This window comes from Leucoraja erinacea, chromosome 5 (genome assembly GCF_028641065.1).
Source record: "Leucoraja erinacea ecotype New England chromosome 5, Leri_hhj_1, whole genome shotgun sequence".
Classification (NCBI taxonomy): Eukaryota; Metazoa; Chordata; class Chondrichthyes; order Rajiformes; family Rajidae; genus Leucoraja; species Leucoraja erinaceus.
Genome location: NC_073381.1, coordinates 74,384,421 through 74,398,412, shown reverse-complemented (window position 1 = coordinate 74,398,412; position 13,992 = coordinate 74,384,421). Strand labels below are relative to the sequence as shown.

At 45.8% G+C, this 13,992-nt stretch overlaps 1 protein-coding gene across 1 annotated transcript in view; it reads right to left on the bottom strand.

The window, feature by feature from the left end:
* Positions 1-13,764, bottom strand: part of LOC129697408 (interleukin-20 receptor subunit alpha-like) — a 32,939-nt gene extending 19,175 nt beyond the window's left edge. The window contains exon 1 of the mRNA XM_055635916.1: positions 13,486-13,764. Coding sequence (XP_055491891.1) covers positions 13,486-13,540 — 55 coding nt within the window. The 5' untranslated portion in view covers positions 13,541-13,764. The remainder of the gene's footprint in view (positions 1-13,485) is intronic.
* Between the last annotated feature and the right edge of the window lie 228 nt (positions 13,765-13,992).

Sequence of the window (13,992 nt, the reverse complement as noted above, 5' to 3'; positions counted from 1 at the left end):
TCATATTTCACTTGGGCAGCTTGCAACCCAGTGGTATGAACATTGATTTCTCTATTTTCAAGTAACTCTTGCTTTCCCTCTCTCTCCATCGCTCCCCCACCCGTCGTTGTACTAGCTTCACAGCTGTCTTGTTGACTCTCATTGTCTTTCGCTCATTTTCATCAAGGCCACAGTGAACGATGCCTGTTCCATTTATCATCGTCAATTTTTTGCATATCTTTCATTCACTTGTTCTATATGCATATCGCTCTATCACCATCTATAATCTCTCATTTCCCTTTCCCCTAAATCACAGTCTGAAGAAGGATCTCAACCCTAAACGTCACCTATTCCTTTTCTCCAGAGATGCTGCCTGACCTGCTGAGTTACTCCTGCTTTTTGTGTCTATCTTTTGGAACATATCACTAATCAGCCCCTGAAATAAGTTAGCAAACATTTCAGAGATAATCAATGGATCCAATCAATAGGTACAAGTTCATCAACATTCCTATTGTACCTGTTGGTGATTCATGTCAAACCTCATGCTTCAATTTGATAGCTAATAGCTACTGCAAAATGAATAGACTCGCCATCCACATTATCAAGTCATTGAGCCTTATGGCGGAGAAGTAGTCCCTTCGACCCACAATGCCCACGCTGACTATGGATACCCTATACTAATAGCATTTTCCAGCTCTTGGACCATAGACTTCTATTCAAGAGCTTGCCTAGCTATTTCTTAACGGTTGTGAGAATCTCAGCCACCAGCATCCACTCAGTCATTTCAGATTCCAAACATTCTCTCAAATGACTGGAGATTAAATCATGGCATGCAGCATACAGCATTAAAATTAATTTGTTCTGTAAGTGCAAACATAGAGAAATAGAATCACAGCGAGGCATGGTGGCGCAGCGGTAGAGTTGCTGCCTTACAGCGCCAGAGACCCGGGTTTGACCATGACTACAGGTGCTGTCTGTACAGAGTTTGTAGGTTCTCCCAGTGACCTGCGTGGGTATTTTCTGAGATCTTCCGTTTCCTCCCACACTCCAAAGACGTTCAGATTTGTAGGTTAATTGGCTTGGATAAAATGTAAATTGTCCCTAGTGTGTGTAGGATAGTGTTAACGTGTGGGGATCGTTGGTCGGGTGCTGATGCGTTGGGCCAAACGGCCTGTTTCCACGCTGTATCTCTAAACTAAATTTAAAAGCATGGAAATATCCTGCAAATTAAATGAGGAGAATGTGGACAAGTTACTGTGACTGTGCTTCCGGGTGCAGAGGCTGGGCGCAGAGTGTGGGCACAGAGTGTGGGCGCAAGTGTGGGCGCAAGTGTGGGCGCAGAGTGTGGGCGCAGAGTGTGGGCGCAGAGTGTGGGCGCAGAGTGTGGGTGTAGAGTGTGGGTGCAGAGTGTGGGTGTAGAGTGTGGGTGTAGAGTGTGGGTGCAGAGTGTGGGTGTAGAGTGTGGGTGCAGAGTGTGGGTGTAGAGTGTGGGTGCAGAGTGTGGGTGCAGAGTGTGGGTGTAGAGTGTGGGCGCAGAGTGTGGGCACAGAGTGTTGGCGCAGAGTGTGGGCGCAGAGTGTGGGCGCAGAGTGTGGCAGAGTGTGGGCACAGAGTGTGGGCACAGAGTGTGGGCGCAGAGTGTGGGCACAGTGTGTGGGCGCAGAGTGTGGGTGCAGAGTGTGGGTGCAGAGTGTGGGTGCAGAGTGTGGGCGCAGAGTGTGGGTGCAGAGTGTGGGTGCAGAGTGTGGGCGCAGAGTGTGGGTGCAGAGTGTGGGTGTAGAGTGTGGGCGCAGAGTGTGGGTGCAGAGTGTGGGTACAGAGTGTGGGCACAGAGTGTGGGCGCAGAGTGTGGGCGCAGAGTGTGGGCACAGTGTGGGCACAGAGTGTGGGCAGTGTGGGCGCAGAGTGTGGGCGCAGAGTGTGGGCACAGTGTGTGGGCGCAGTGTGTGGGCACAGAGTGTGGGCGCAGTGTGTGGGCACAGAGTGTGGGCGCAGAGTGTGGGCGCAGAGTGTGGGCGCAGTGTGTGGGCACAGAGTGTGGGCGCAGTGTGTGGGCACAGAGTGTGGGCGCAGAGTGTGGGCACAGAGTGTGGGCACAGAGTGTGGGCGCAGAGTGTGGGTGCAGAGGCTGGGTGCAGAGTCTTACTGGGCATCTTGGATGAAAAGGGAGCAGGGTGTGTGGGGGGGGGGGTCATAAGACAATCTGATTACCAACCAATTTAGATGAATGGTCTAAAATTTAGAGAAAGTGTCTCACCATGTATAGTGCTCATCCCATTTTCTAACATGAGCCATGTCATCAGCACACCCATGCTTCACAACAAGAACATCTACTACAATGCCTAGTGCACAATGATGCAGGCATACTGCTGGAAAATAAGGTGAGCATAGATAGGGATCACAGTTAGCATTGATAGGTCTGAAGAGGCCCATTTCTGTGTCTTCAACATTTCTCTAATCCTCCAATAATGCCTTTCAGGTTGACGATGGACTCAATAACCAGAGCAGTGTTGTTGAATCTTAACTATGAACAGAAATGGCAGGTACCCGCCCAGTTGTATCAACCCACAATATTCAATCAAAATAAAGATGAATACAACTGATGGATCACAGGACAGATAGCTAGGCTCTAGATTAGCACATCAATATTCCAAAATGCTCTTCATAAACATCTTGGATTTGGTGTTCAAATAGGAACAAGTAAACGTTGCAATATTTTTTTTATTTTATAGCGATCTGTAATCTTAAGCTCTGGCAGATACATCCAATTGGCATTCAATAGGCAATGGTATCAAACCTGGAACAATGGCAACAGATCAAAGTGTTTAAGAAGGAACTGCAGATGCTGGTTTAAACCAAAGGTAGACACAAAAAGCTGGAGTAACTCAGCGTGACAGGCAGCATCTCTGGAGAGAAGGAAGGGGTGACGTTTCATGTTGAGACCCTTCTTCAGACTGAGAGTCAGGGGAGAGGGAGTCAGAGATGTGGATGTTTATGGAGTGAAAACTCAGATCAAAGGGGACGATGAACAAGGAAAATGTAGAATGGTTCATTGTTCGCTGAGGGAAAGCTGACAATGAGGCATAGAAGTAGGATGACAGTGAAATTAGTCAGAGAACTAGGGTGGGGGAGGGATGGAGAGAGATGGAAAGCAAGGGCTACTTGAAATTAGAGAAGTCAATGTTCAGTACCGCTGGGTTGTAAGCTGTCCAAGCGAAATATGAGGCACCGTTTCTTCAATTATCGGCCTCACTCTGACAATGGAGGCGGCCCAGGACAGAAAGGTCAGCGTGGGAATGGGAGGGGGAGTTAAAGTGTTTAACAACTAGGAGATCAGGTAGGTCTAGGCAGACTGAGTGATGCTGCAGGCAAAACATCAGATCAAATGTCTGCAGTCCTGCTGCATCATGAACAAATGAAAGCTAGTGGGAGGTGGAGGCTTCAAGAGCATTTCTAACCTCCGTGAAGGCAGAGTGTTCCACAACGATGCCAAGGAAGAGGTCCTTAGAGGGAGTGCTGAAGGGATCAGCCTTCTGAAGTTCCCACCAACAGAGGTCAGGTTGGCAGCAGGACGGATGAAGCCAATTAGATATGCTCCATGGGATATCAAAAAATGTCTGGAAGAAGTGGCCATTGCAAAATCTAGATGTAGGAGCTCAGATAGGATGACATGGCATGGATGACATGGTATGGATGACATGGCATGGATGACATGGTATGGCTATCATGAGCCTGACTAGCACTGTAAACATGATGAGCAACATGCTCAGTCTTCCCATCTGGGGCAAATGGTTGCTTCTGTGGAATAAATGGTGGCGCAGTGGCGCAGTGGTAGTGCTGCCTTGCAACGGCAGAGACCCGGGTTCAATCCTATCCACGGGTGCTGTGCCTATAGATTTTGTATGTTCTTCATGTGACCGAGTCGGTTAATTGGCTTCTGTAAATTGTCCCTAGTGTGTAGCACAGTGCTGGTGTACGGGGCAACCGCTAGTCGGTGTGGACACGGTGATTTATGGGCCAGGAATGAACTGGGAGATCAGGAACATTTGCAGAAGCTTTATATCTGCTGATGTCTAGAAAATAGCCAACTGTAGCAAATGCTTTATTCTCAACAACCCAGACACAAGGGTCAGGTCAGATGGGAAATGGATCTGGTAATATCTGACCACTTTCCAAATTTCTGGGAGAGAGACTTCTTAGAAGACACATTGACAGTTATTTGCAGATTCAAAGGACTGTTGTCTGGCGTGGCAACTCTGAGATGCTGATCACAGATAATGGGCCTCTGTTCACAGTGGATACCCGAGTGAGCTTCTCAAAATCCTGACTGCTCGTTCCAGGTATAAATTAAATCTCTTTCTGCGGGGTATGGGAAAGAGAGAACACAGTGAGGCCTACCAAAACGCACTAATGTGAGTTAGAGCTCTCTATCCATTCACAATATTTCATCCTGAGGGTTGATAAACTGCTCTCTGCAGAGACATGTGAATGGATGAAGCAGAACTCTGTACCTAAGAACAGAAAGGCCATTAGAACAAGAAGCACAAAAGAATGGACAACTGGAGATGGCCAAAGTAAGGAAGGCACCACAATGAAGATGCCAATAACTTTCATTGATGAGTTGTGGACACAATAATTCTCCATTTCAAGTAACCTTTACATTCCCTCTTTCATCTGCCCTCCCCCACCCTAGTTCTACTGTTGGCATCCGTATATCTCTTCATTATCACCTCTTCCACAGCCAGCAATAGACCATTGTGGGCTCCACCTTTCCTTGGCCATCGGTGCTGGCTGTGATTGTTCTGAACCTTTTCATACCTCTAGTTTTCCTCTCCCCCGACTCTCACTGAAGAAGAATTTCAACCCAAAACATCACCGATTCCTTTCCTTCAGAGATGCTGCCTGATCTGCTGAGTTTCTCCAGTATTTTGTTCCTTTCTACAGACTACATTGGTCAGATGCCAGGTTGACCAGAGTGGTGACTCAATGTCCAAGCTCACAAAGGTGCATATCACTTATTGAAGGACATTATATTAGAAAGACCACCAGAAGAAATGTGTAGGAAGGAACTGCAGATGCCGAAACGGGTCTGAAGAAGGGTCCCAACCCGAAACGTCACCTGCTATCTGACCCGCTGAGTTACTCCAGCTTTTTGTGTCCAGACCAAGGGTTTCCAACCTGGGGTAAATTTACCCCCAGGGGGTAAATGTCACCTACCCAGGGGGTAAATTTGTTGATTCTGGATTTGTACATATATTTTCTCATTGACTGACTGTGTTTGGTTCTGGTAAACCGGTATCAGTTCATCATTAGTTATTCATAATTATGTGAAATAATATTGTTATGTGCTATTAAAGTTGCCAGGGGTAAACGGGACGAAAAAGGTTGGGAACTGCTGGTCTAGTGCAACAGAAGAATTTGCTTGACTGCTACAGCTATGGAGAAAGGAGGGTGCACCAACAAACCTGCAGAACAAGAATACCACAGCTTGACAACCGGTTAGGATTCATAGATTGTATCTTGAGGACTTTGTGAAGTACAAAAGTTGACAATTGCTTTGATGTCTTTTTTTTTAAATCTACTCCAGGAAGAATTTGTCATGTATTCAGAAATAATGACTGGTTTCAAGCAGTCACTTAGTGGTGCCATGTGACTATCTGCTCTCTGGGCTGCAACTATGTACCACAAAAAATTCCTTAGTCAGTCTGTGAGAAAGAATGTTGCCAAACACCATGTCTTTCACAATAGGATTGTTGGTAGTTTGAAGTGCTGTCTATTTTGAGTGTCTTTGTTGGAGAGTGACGCGTGAGATACTGAAACACTAACTAAACTGTCCCAGCTCCAAAGTAAATAACTACCCAACACCGTGGAAAACTGTCTTGATACTTCGTGCTCTCAAATAGCAGGACAAATCACTTCACCCACTCACTATCCCATCAGCCCACTCCCAATCATCAGTAGAGTGATGGCTCATTCCCAGTGCTATTAAACAACACTCAATATCCAATTAGCCTGCTTGCTACTATGTAGGAAGGAACTGCAGATGCTGGTGTAAACTGGAGATAGACACAAAATGCTGGAGTTACTCAGTGGGACAGGTATCTCCGGAGAGAAGGAATGGGTGATGTTGCGGGTCGAGACCCTTCTTCAGACTCTTTGAAGAAGGGTCTCGACCCAAAATGTCACCCATTCCTTCTCTCCAGAGATGCTGCCTGACCCGCTGAGTTACTCCAGCATTTTGTGTCTAGCCTGCTCACAACGGCTTAGTTTGGGTTTTATTGGAACCACTCCACTCCACTCCACTCCAGACGTCAGAGCAGCCTTAAAAAGGAGAAACAAAGGTGATGTTCCCGTCAAAGAACTTTCAACTGAAGACATCTAGAAAGATACCTGCCCCACTGAGTTACTCCAGCATTTTGTGTCTATCTCCAGTTTAAACCAGCAACTGCAGCCTACGCAGTCTCCCTACCTGCTTCCACTACCTGCAACCTCCGGCAACCACCTGCAACCTCTGGAAACCGCAGGGAAACCTTGGTTTTATGATTTTTTCCCTGTGATGTACTGTCCTGTAATGCCCGTTCCTGTGATGCACTGTAGTTCTATGTTCTAAATGCACATTTATTCTACAACCTCCTCATGGTGTTAAATTTAGCTCCGAGGGCTAACGGAATCAATGGATATGGGGAGAAAGCAGGAAGGGGGTACTGATTTTGGATGATCAGCCATGATCATATTGAATGGCGGTGCTGGCTCATGGGGCCGAATGTCCTACTCCTGCACCTATTTTCTATGTTTCTATGTTTCTAACCTAGATAACCTCACATTTTCCCTCATTACACTTCAATTACCGTTCTTTGTTCAGTTATTTAGCCTGTCAGCATCTCCTTGCAACCACACTTGTCATTCCCAGAATTTATTATGCCGCCTTTATTTGAAAACCTGGATTCATTACATCCCTTCCCTTCATCCAAGAAGTGAGGTTCCAGGCTCGATCACTCAGGATCCATGGATTTCATGGGTAAATAATATGGATAGTCACAACCCTGGGAGTTGAAATTCCACAACCCCTTGAACCTTTATCATAGGGTTTGTTAAGTTAAAAAAAAATGTTAATAGCTGAGATTTCATTTATAATGAATCTAATCGCCTCCAGTACATCATAGTAGGTTTTGGTTATCCAGTAATAGAAAATAAAGATCTCAGACCCTGCATAAATCTTATTGTCTAGCAGACAATCATAACATCCACTGCCCCCCAGTATGCATTTAGTTTAGTTTAAAGATGCAGCATGGAAACAAGACTCTTCAGCCCACCAAGTCCATGCTGAGTATCAATCACCCATTTACACTATTTCCTGGTTATTCCACTTTCGCATCAACTCCCGACACACATTGGGGACAATTTACAGAAGCCAGATAAGCTGCAAACCCAGATGTCTGGGATGTGGGATGAAACCTAGTCATTCACAGGGAGAATTGCAAACTCCACACAGACAGCACCCGTGTTTGGGATTGAACCTGGGTCTCTGGAGCTGTCAGGCAGCAGGTCTTCCAGCTGCCCCGTTGTGTTGCCCTTTGTGTCATGAACAGAGGCAGCAGGGAATTCAAGGCACAGTGGAGATACCAACAGCATTGTATATGCAAAATCATCCAAACATCCTTGCAGGTTATGCAAACCCATATCATTCTCCACTCGGTGGCTACCGTCCCCAGCACCAAAGCCCTCAGTTGTCTCCTATGGACTGGCAACATCCTTTGACAGGTATTTTACTTCGGAGTCACGTGAGTGACTACATGAAGACCCCGTCCAGCATGCATGTGCGACATAGCGTCTCACGCAGTGCACAGCGACGGACGGGAGTACGAGCTCTCCCGCAACAATTTGAAAACGGACCTTCAGGTAAGCAAATCTTACTCTGAGGACATGGTGTTTTCGAAACCCTGTTCTGTTTTATTTTTAAATAGGAATGGAACAGGGAAAACACCAAGGAAGGTCGTTCCCGTCGGGCTGCTATGGACCAGGAGGGTTCCAGCAGTGGGGGGCGACCGGTGGCACCTGGACCGCACAACGCTGCGGTCCACAGTCACCGACAGCATTCCGAGCCGAGCCCAGCGCCGCTAGCATAGCTCAAAATGGAACGTCGGCGACCAACCGCAGCGGGCTGGATGAAAGGCACAACGGAAGTCGGACCGGCCGGTTCACTCAGCAGAGCCTGACACGGTAGACTCCCGCCCGAGAGCGGCTAAAGGTGACCGTTTCAAGCCTTATGGAAAGGCTCATGGAGCAAAAGCTCTAGCGAGACTTGCTCCGGGAGATGGGGCAAGCTCGCCAAGGGAGCACAAACACTCCCGCTCCAGTGCACTAACAGCACTGGCCATCGCATCTCCCTCAACAGAGGGAAGCGTTGGTGACCAGGGCTGGGCTGGTCAAGAAGAGGGGTCACTGGCTGAACAAAATCGGGAGTATGCTTGAGGTACAGGACCAGGAAGAGCTGCTGGATGTGGTGAACCGCTACGTGGCAACACCACGAGCGGGACGGCCATTACAGTCTAAACTGGCAGCCAACTTACTACCTGTCCATTAAACCTCTCCAAGACAGGTAGTCATTGAGGCGTTGGACTTTATCACGCCTCCCCAAAATTGCATTTGCTCAATGTGTCTGCCATTACTGGGTGTACATTGAGCAGGGTATTTAAACCCAAAAACTTAAAATTGCAAAAAATGTTGATACCCCTGACGTCGGCTATCACTTCATATGCTCATTCCATGGACAGGGTTGACATGCCAAATCACCCTGGCTCTACTGTGCAACACAGTATGCGATTAACAACCTCCGGAAGGAGGTCATAAGACCTGCCCTCAACCTCAAAAATTTGCAGGACTGTGTAGAACGCTGACCTCAGAACCACAGATCCTGCTATTTGGCAAAGAATGACCAAATCAAGCCTAAAATCTGGACAAAGAATCCAAGGCATTTGGCCTCATGACGGCAGGACCTGGAACGAGCAAACCACGCAAACCCAGACGGCAGTACCTCTACGCAACCACCAGTAGGCGTCTACTTCATGTTACTGGTGAAAGCTCGGGGAACCGCATACCATCCCCACAAGTCTTTCGGGACAGGGCCCAGAGCGGGCCCCGTGGAAAATGCGCCATCCCCCAACAACACCACCCCGACAGACAAGGAACCAGACACTGAAGAAATGAATAAACCACCATATCTATGTACCGGGATTCCTGGCCAGCCTTCACCATGATGGTCTGAACTATAGCACTATCAAATGTGCTAGAACTGTGACTGTCAGCCTATACCTTTAGGCAGGCTCCCAAGGGAAACAGGCCATCTGGGGATGTCAGCGTTGTCCTGGTGACCTAATTAATGAGAGGATACCTTCTATTGAAAACAGCTACCCCTAGACCTAGATCATACCAAGATCTGGGGATGTACTCAGAGCGTGGTGTAACTGATCATACCTAATAACATGGCCACCAGCCAGATCCCTTACTCTGAAAACAGCTACCCTGTATATGGCCATGCTGATGGCTTAGTCTCAGCATAGGGTATTCCTGTTACCTACTCCGAGGGACAACAAGCACGATGGGTCAGCCACAAAACGCCACAGGGTACCAGTCAAGGAGCTGGTAAAGCATGGCTCAGTCAGAGTGGAAGCTGCTTCAGGACTACTCATTTTGGAATCTCCGGGCGTACCACCTGACCACCGTTTATGTGTCATGACTCGCCTTCTACAATATATCAACACAACCTAAAATCCCCGAGGGAGACGACAAGCACGATGGGTCAGCCACAAAAACGCCACTGGGTCAGGGTACCGAGTCAAACCATCTCTAGATGGCTCAAACAGGTATTGGGAGCTGCTGGAGTGGATACCGATTTTTACACATCTCACTCCACCAGGGCAGCATCCATGTCGGCGGCTAACAGTATGGATGTGCCATTGGACCTACCCTGGTAACAGCGGGGTGGTCCATGGAAAGATCTTTTCAAACATTCTACAACAAGCCATTATAAAACCTGTTTCACTTGCAGAGAAAATTTTAGACGCTTGCAAAAAATATATAATTTAAGCCCGGGGGAGCATTAATTTCTTTGTTATTATTTTCAAATAATACCATTATTGCTTTACAAACAGATTCATGTTAGATTACGATAACATACTTCCTCACTTGGATGACTTTGGCAGCGAGTGAAGTATGGACTGTTACACGGTTTGAAATCACAGAGCTTTAAAATCTTCAGGTAGTCACTCACGTGACTCCGAAGTAAAATAGTAAGATTAAATGAGAACTTACCAGTTTGAAGTTTGATCTGTATTTTATGAGGAGTTACGATGAGGGATTACGTGCCCTCCGCTCCCACCCTCAATTATAGAGATCAACTGGTATCTTAGGTCTCCTTATCTTTAGTATGTTTATTTCAATTATTGTGTTTTTCTGTGATTCCACACCACTGCTTTGAAGTATGTCGCGCATGCGTGCTGGACGGGGTCTTCACGTAATCCCTCATCGTAACTCCTCATAAAATACAGATCAAACTTCAAACTGGTAAGTTCTCGTTTAATCTTACTATTTTAGTCCACAGCCTATCATTGCAAGAGGTTATCCGTTGGAGAGGAAATAATTCAAGAATGGTCTCAAAATGTTTTTGTAGAAGTATAACATACTTAAAGATTCATGGAAATTGCTGCCCATTGAGAAGCAGAAGGAGATTCAAGATGGTGCTGAATGCCATCTATCAGGGGTACATACAAGCTCAGCATAAAGTAACAGCAAGCTGCACGCTATCTTGCAAACTATCTATCTGCAATCTCCTGCCCTTCCTGTGACTGCGTCTGCAGGTTTCCTGATGACCTCATTAGTCAAAGGTGATCCTGCAGACTTTGCCACGGATGGAATGGAAGCAAACTATCCTCCACCTTGAGCCAACAAAAGAAGAATATCCTCAACAGGTAAAGATAATAAGTGAGACCAAAGATTAGAGGTGGAACATTGATATACTTAGAATAATGAAGAGGGAAAGGAAGATAAAATATGTAGGAAGGAATTGCAGATGCTGGTTTACACCGAAGATCGACACAAAAATCTGGGGTAACTCAGCGGGTCTGGCAGCATCTCCGGAGAGAAGGAAAAGGAATGTCTATAAAAGTGAAAAGGATAGTCATGAACCTATAACATAATCATGAACAGCAAGAGAATGTGAGGGGTGAATGTTTATGAGCAAAGTGTACGGAGCTGATTAAGAAAGAGACCAGAAAACACATAGTCAACGCAATAAAATGAGTTCAAAATGCAAGTAGAGATAATTAAAGGCAATGATATCATAACTATTCCATTACTATTTCAACATAACTATTTCAAAATTTAAAGGGAATGTTGAGGAGAGAAATAGACGATAAAGGTCACAGTTCCGACGAAGGTCTCCGATCTGAAACATTAACTCTGTTTCACTTTCACAGATGCTGCCTGATCTTCTGAATGTTTTCAGCATTTTCTGTTTTACTTCTGAGTTACAGCATGTGGCTTTCATTATTTTCATTCTCCAGATTAGTAGCTCAGAAGACAGACACAAAATGCTGGAGTAACTCAGCGGAACAGGCAGCATCTCTGGGGAAAAGGAATGGGTGACGTTTTGGGTCGAAACCCTTCTTCAGTCTGAGAGGACTATCAGAGGTGATGCCTGACCCGTTGAGTTACTCTGCATTTTGTGTCTATCTTTGGTGTAAACCAACATCTGCAGTTCCTTTCTACACATTACTAGTTCAGAACTCTGGCTGCTAATCAAGTTACATAAAACACTGTTAACACTGCACCCTTCTCTTTTCTGCTCAGCTCTCAACTTCCCCAGGCCTGCAATAGCTCCCAGACTCCAATCTTCCCTTGGTCTCCCTCCATGTCTTTCATTGCCATCCCTCTAGCAATCCACAGCCCAGTCAACATCCTCCATTAATTCTGCAAAAGACAAAACCAGCGAAAGAAAAAGAAACACAATGAACTGCAGATGCAGGAATCTTGAGTGAAACACAGAGTGCTGGAGTAACTCTGGGAGTCAGGCAGCATCTGTGAAAGGAATGGATCAATGAAAATACTTAAGGGTTTTTACTTGCATGATCTTTTCTGTTGTATAGCGTTCATCACGCTAATAAAAAAATATTGCAATGGGATAAAGGAATGCGATGGTGACACACCAAAAAGATTCAATTTAATGTGCTTTTATTGGAAGCTGAATAACTTTTAGACCAAAGTGTTTTCAAGTGTATTAGGGCATTTTTCTGTAAGATTGGCCAAGTAATCTGCAGACAATAATTTGCATTTACCTGCAGACTTACCAAATGCAAGTAAAACATCTTGAAAAGATTCATTCAGGAGAATGAGGTAAGGAAGGAAAGATAGATCAGCCATGATTGAATAGCTGAGTAGACTTGATGGGTGGAATGGCCTAATTGTAATCCTATCACTTAAGACATGACCATTACTTTAGAGGTGCGTTATGAATGAATGCAAGCTGCTGTTGGTTTGCGCTTCCCTTAGTACTTCACCAAACTCAATAAAATGTAGATGACTAATGAAAACAAGAATAAAATATTTAAAGATTTTATATAGTTAATAACTGTCGATGCCCTAAACTCGCTGGTTATGGGTAAGAGAATCAGACCCATGTCCACATGGAACTGAAACAATGCAACCTACTCTGGAGTTTAGAAGGATGAAAGGGATTCTTATTGAAACATATGATTATTAAGGGTTTGGACACGCTAGAGGCAGGAAACATGTTCCCGATGTTGGGGGAGTCCAGAACCAGGGGCCACAGTTTAAGAATAAGGGAGACGAGGAAACACTTTTTTCTCACAGAGAGTTGTGAGTCTGTGGAATTCTCTGTCTCAGAGGGCGGTTCTCTGGATACTTTAAAGAGAGAGCTAGATCGGGCTCTTAATGATAGCGGAGTCAGGGGATACGGGGAGAAGGCAGGAACGGGGTACTGATTGTGGATGATCAGCCATGATCATATTGAATGGCTGTGCTGGCTCGAAGGGCCGAATGTCCTACACCTGCACCTATTGTCTATTGTCTAACTTTGGCACAAGGCAACGAAAATCAACAAACGCCAATGCTGGAACTAGAATAAAAAGGATAGATTGTGGAAAACACCGGGATTTGCGGCGCATACCCCGTTTCACCTTTTTAAAATTCCCATTTACAGTTTCTGCAGTTTGTTTCTTCCCAAAAAAATTGGAGACACATCAACTTTGCACTTTCCCCGCGATTATTATGTCCAGGCACTGTACTGCAGAACTTCTTTGCAACGCAAGTCAATTAGAAGCAAGAGATATTGTTCCATTGTAGTTACCGTTGGGCAGCAACAGTGACAACACAAACCCTTTTCTAAAACAAAAATCAAACGTGAACGCAAGCAGTGAATATCCGATTTAGAATGAGGATCAAACGGTAATAACAATGGGAGGGGGAGATGAAGTGATATTTCAGTCTTACCTCTTGCAGACAGGAGAATGAGCAGGGGAACGGGGAAAAACCAGGCTCGGTCCATGTTAACATGAGTGCACCTGTTGAATGGTACAACATTCAGTGGCAGCGATCGGCTCGGCTCCCGCCCGCCCGCACAGAGTGTGTGTTGCTCAGCAGGTAGAGGAAATGAAACTTAGCAAAGCTCTCCGCTCTGCCCTGAAGACCTAGGCGTGACCGCAGTGCCTGTGCATTCACCTCTACCTGCACTTCAAGGAACATGTGTCTTCCTTATTTGAAAACACGTGTCTACTGAAGGCAGCGTCCACGCATTTGGACTTTGGTGCGTTAGAGACATGTAGCTTATCAAATCAGGGAGAACATCATGTTGACGCGGACAGTGCACGTAGATGAGGAGAAGGAGGAGGGGTGATATTATTACAGGTGTATAAAACCTAGAGTGGAATAGATCGGGTAGACGCACATAGTCTCTTGCCCAGATTAGGAGAAATCGAGAAACAGAGGATATGGTTTTAA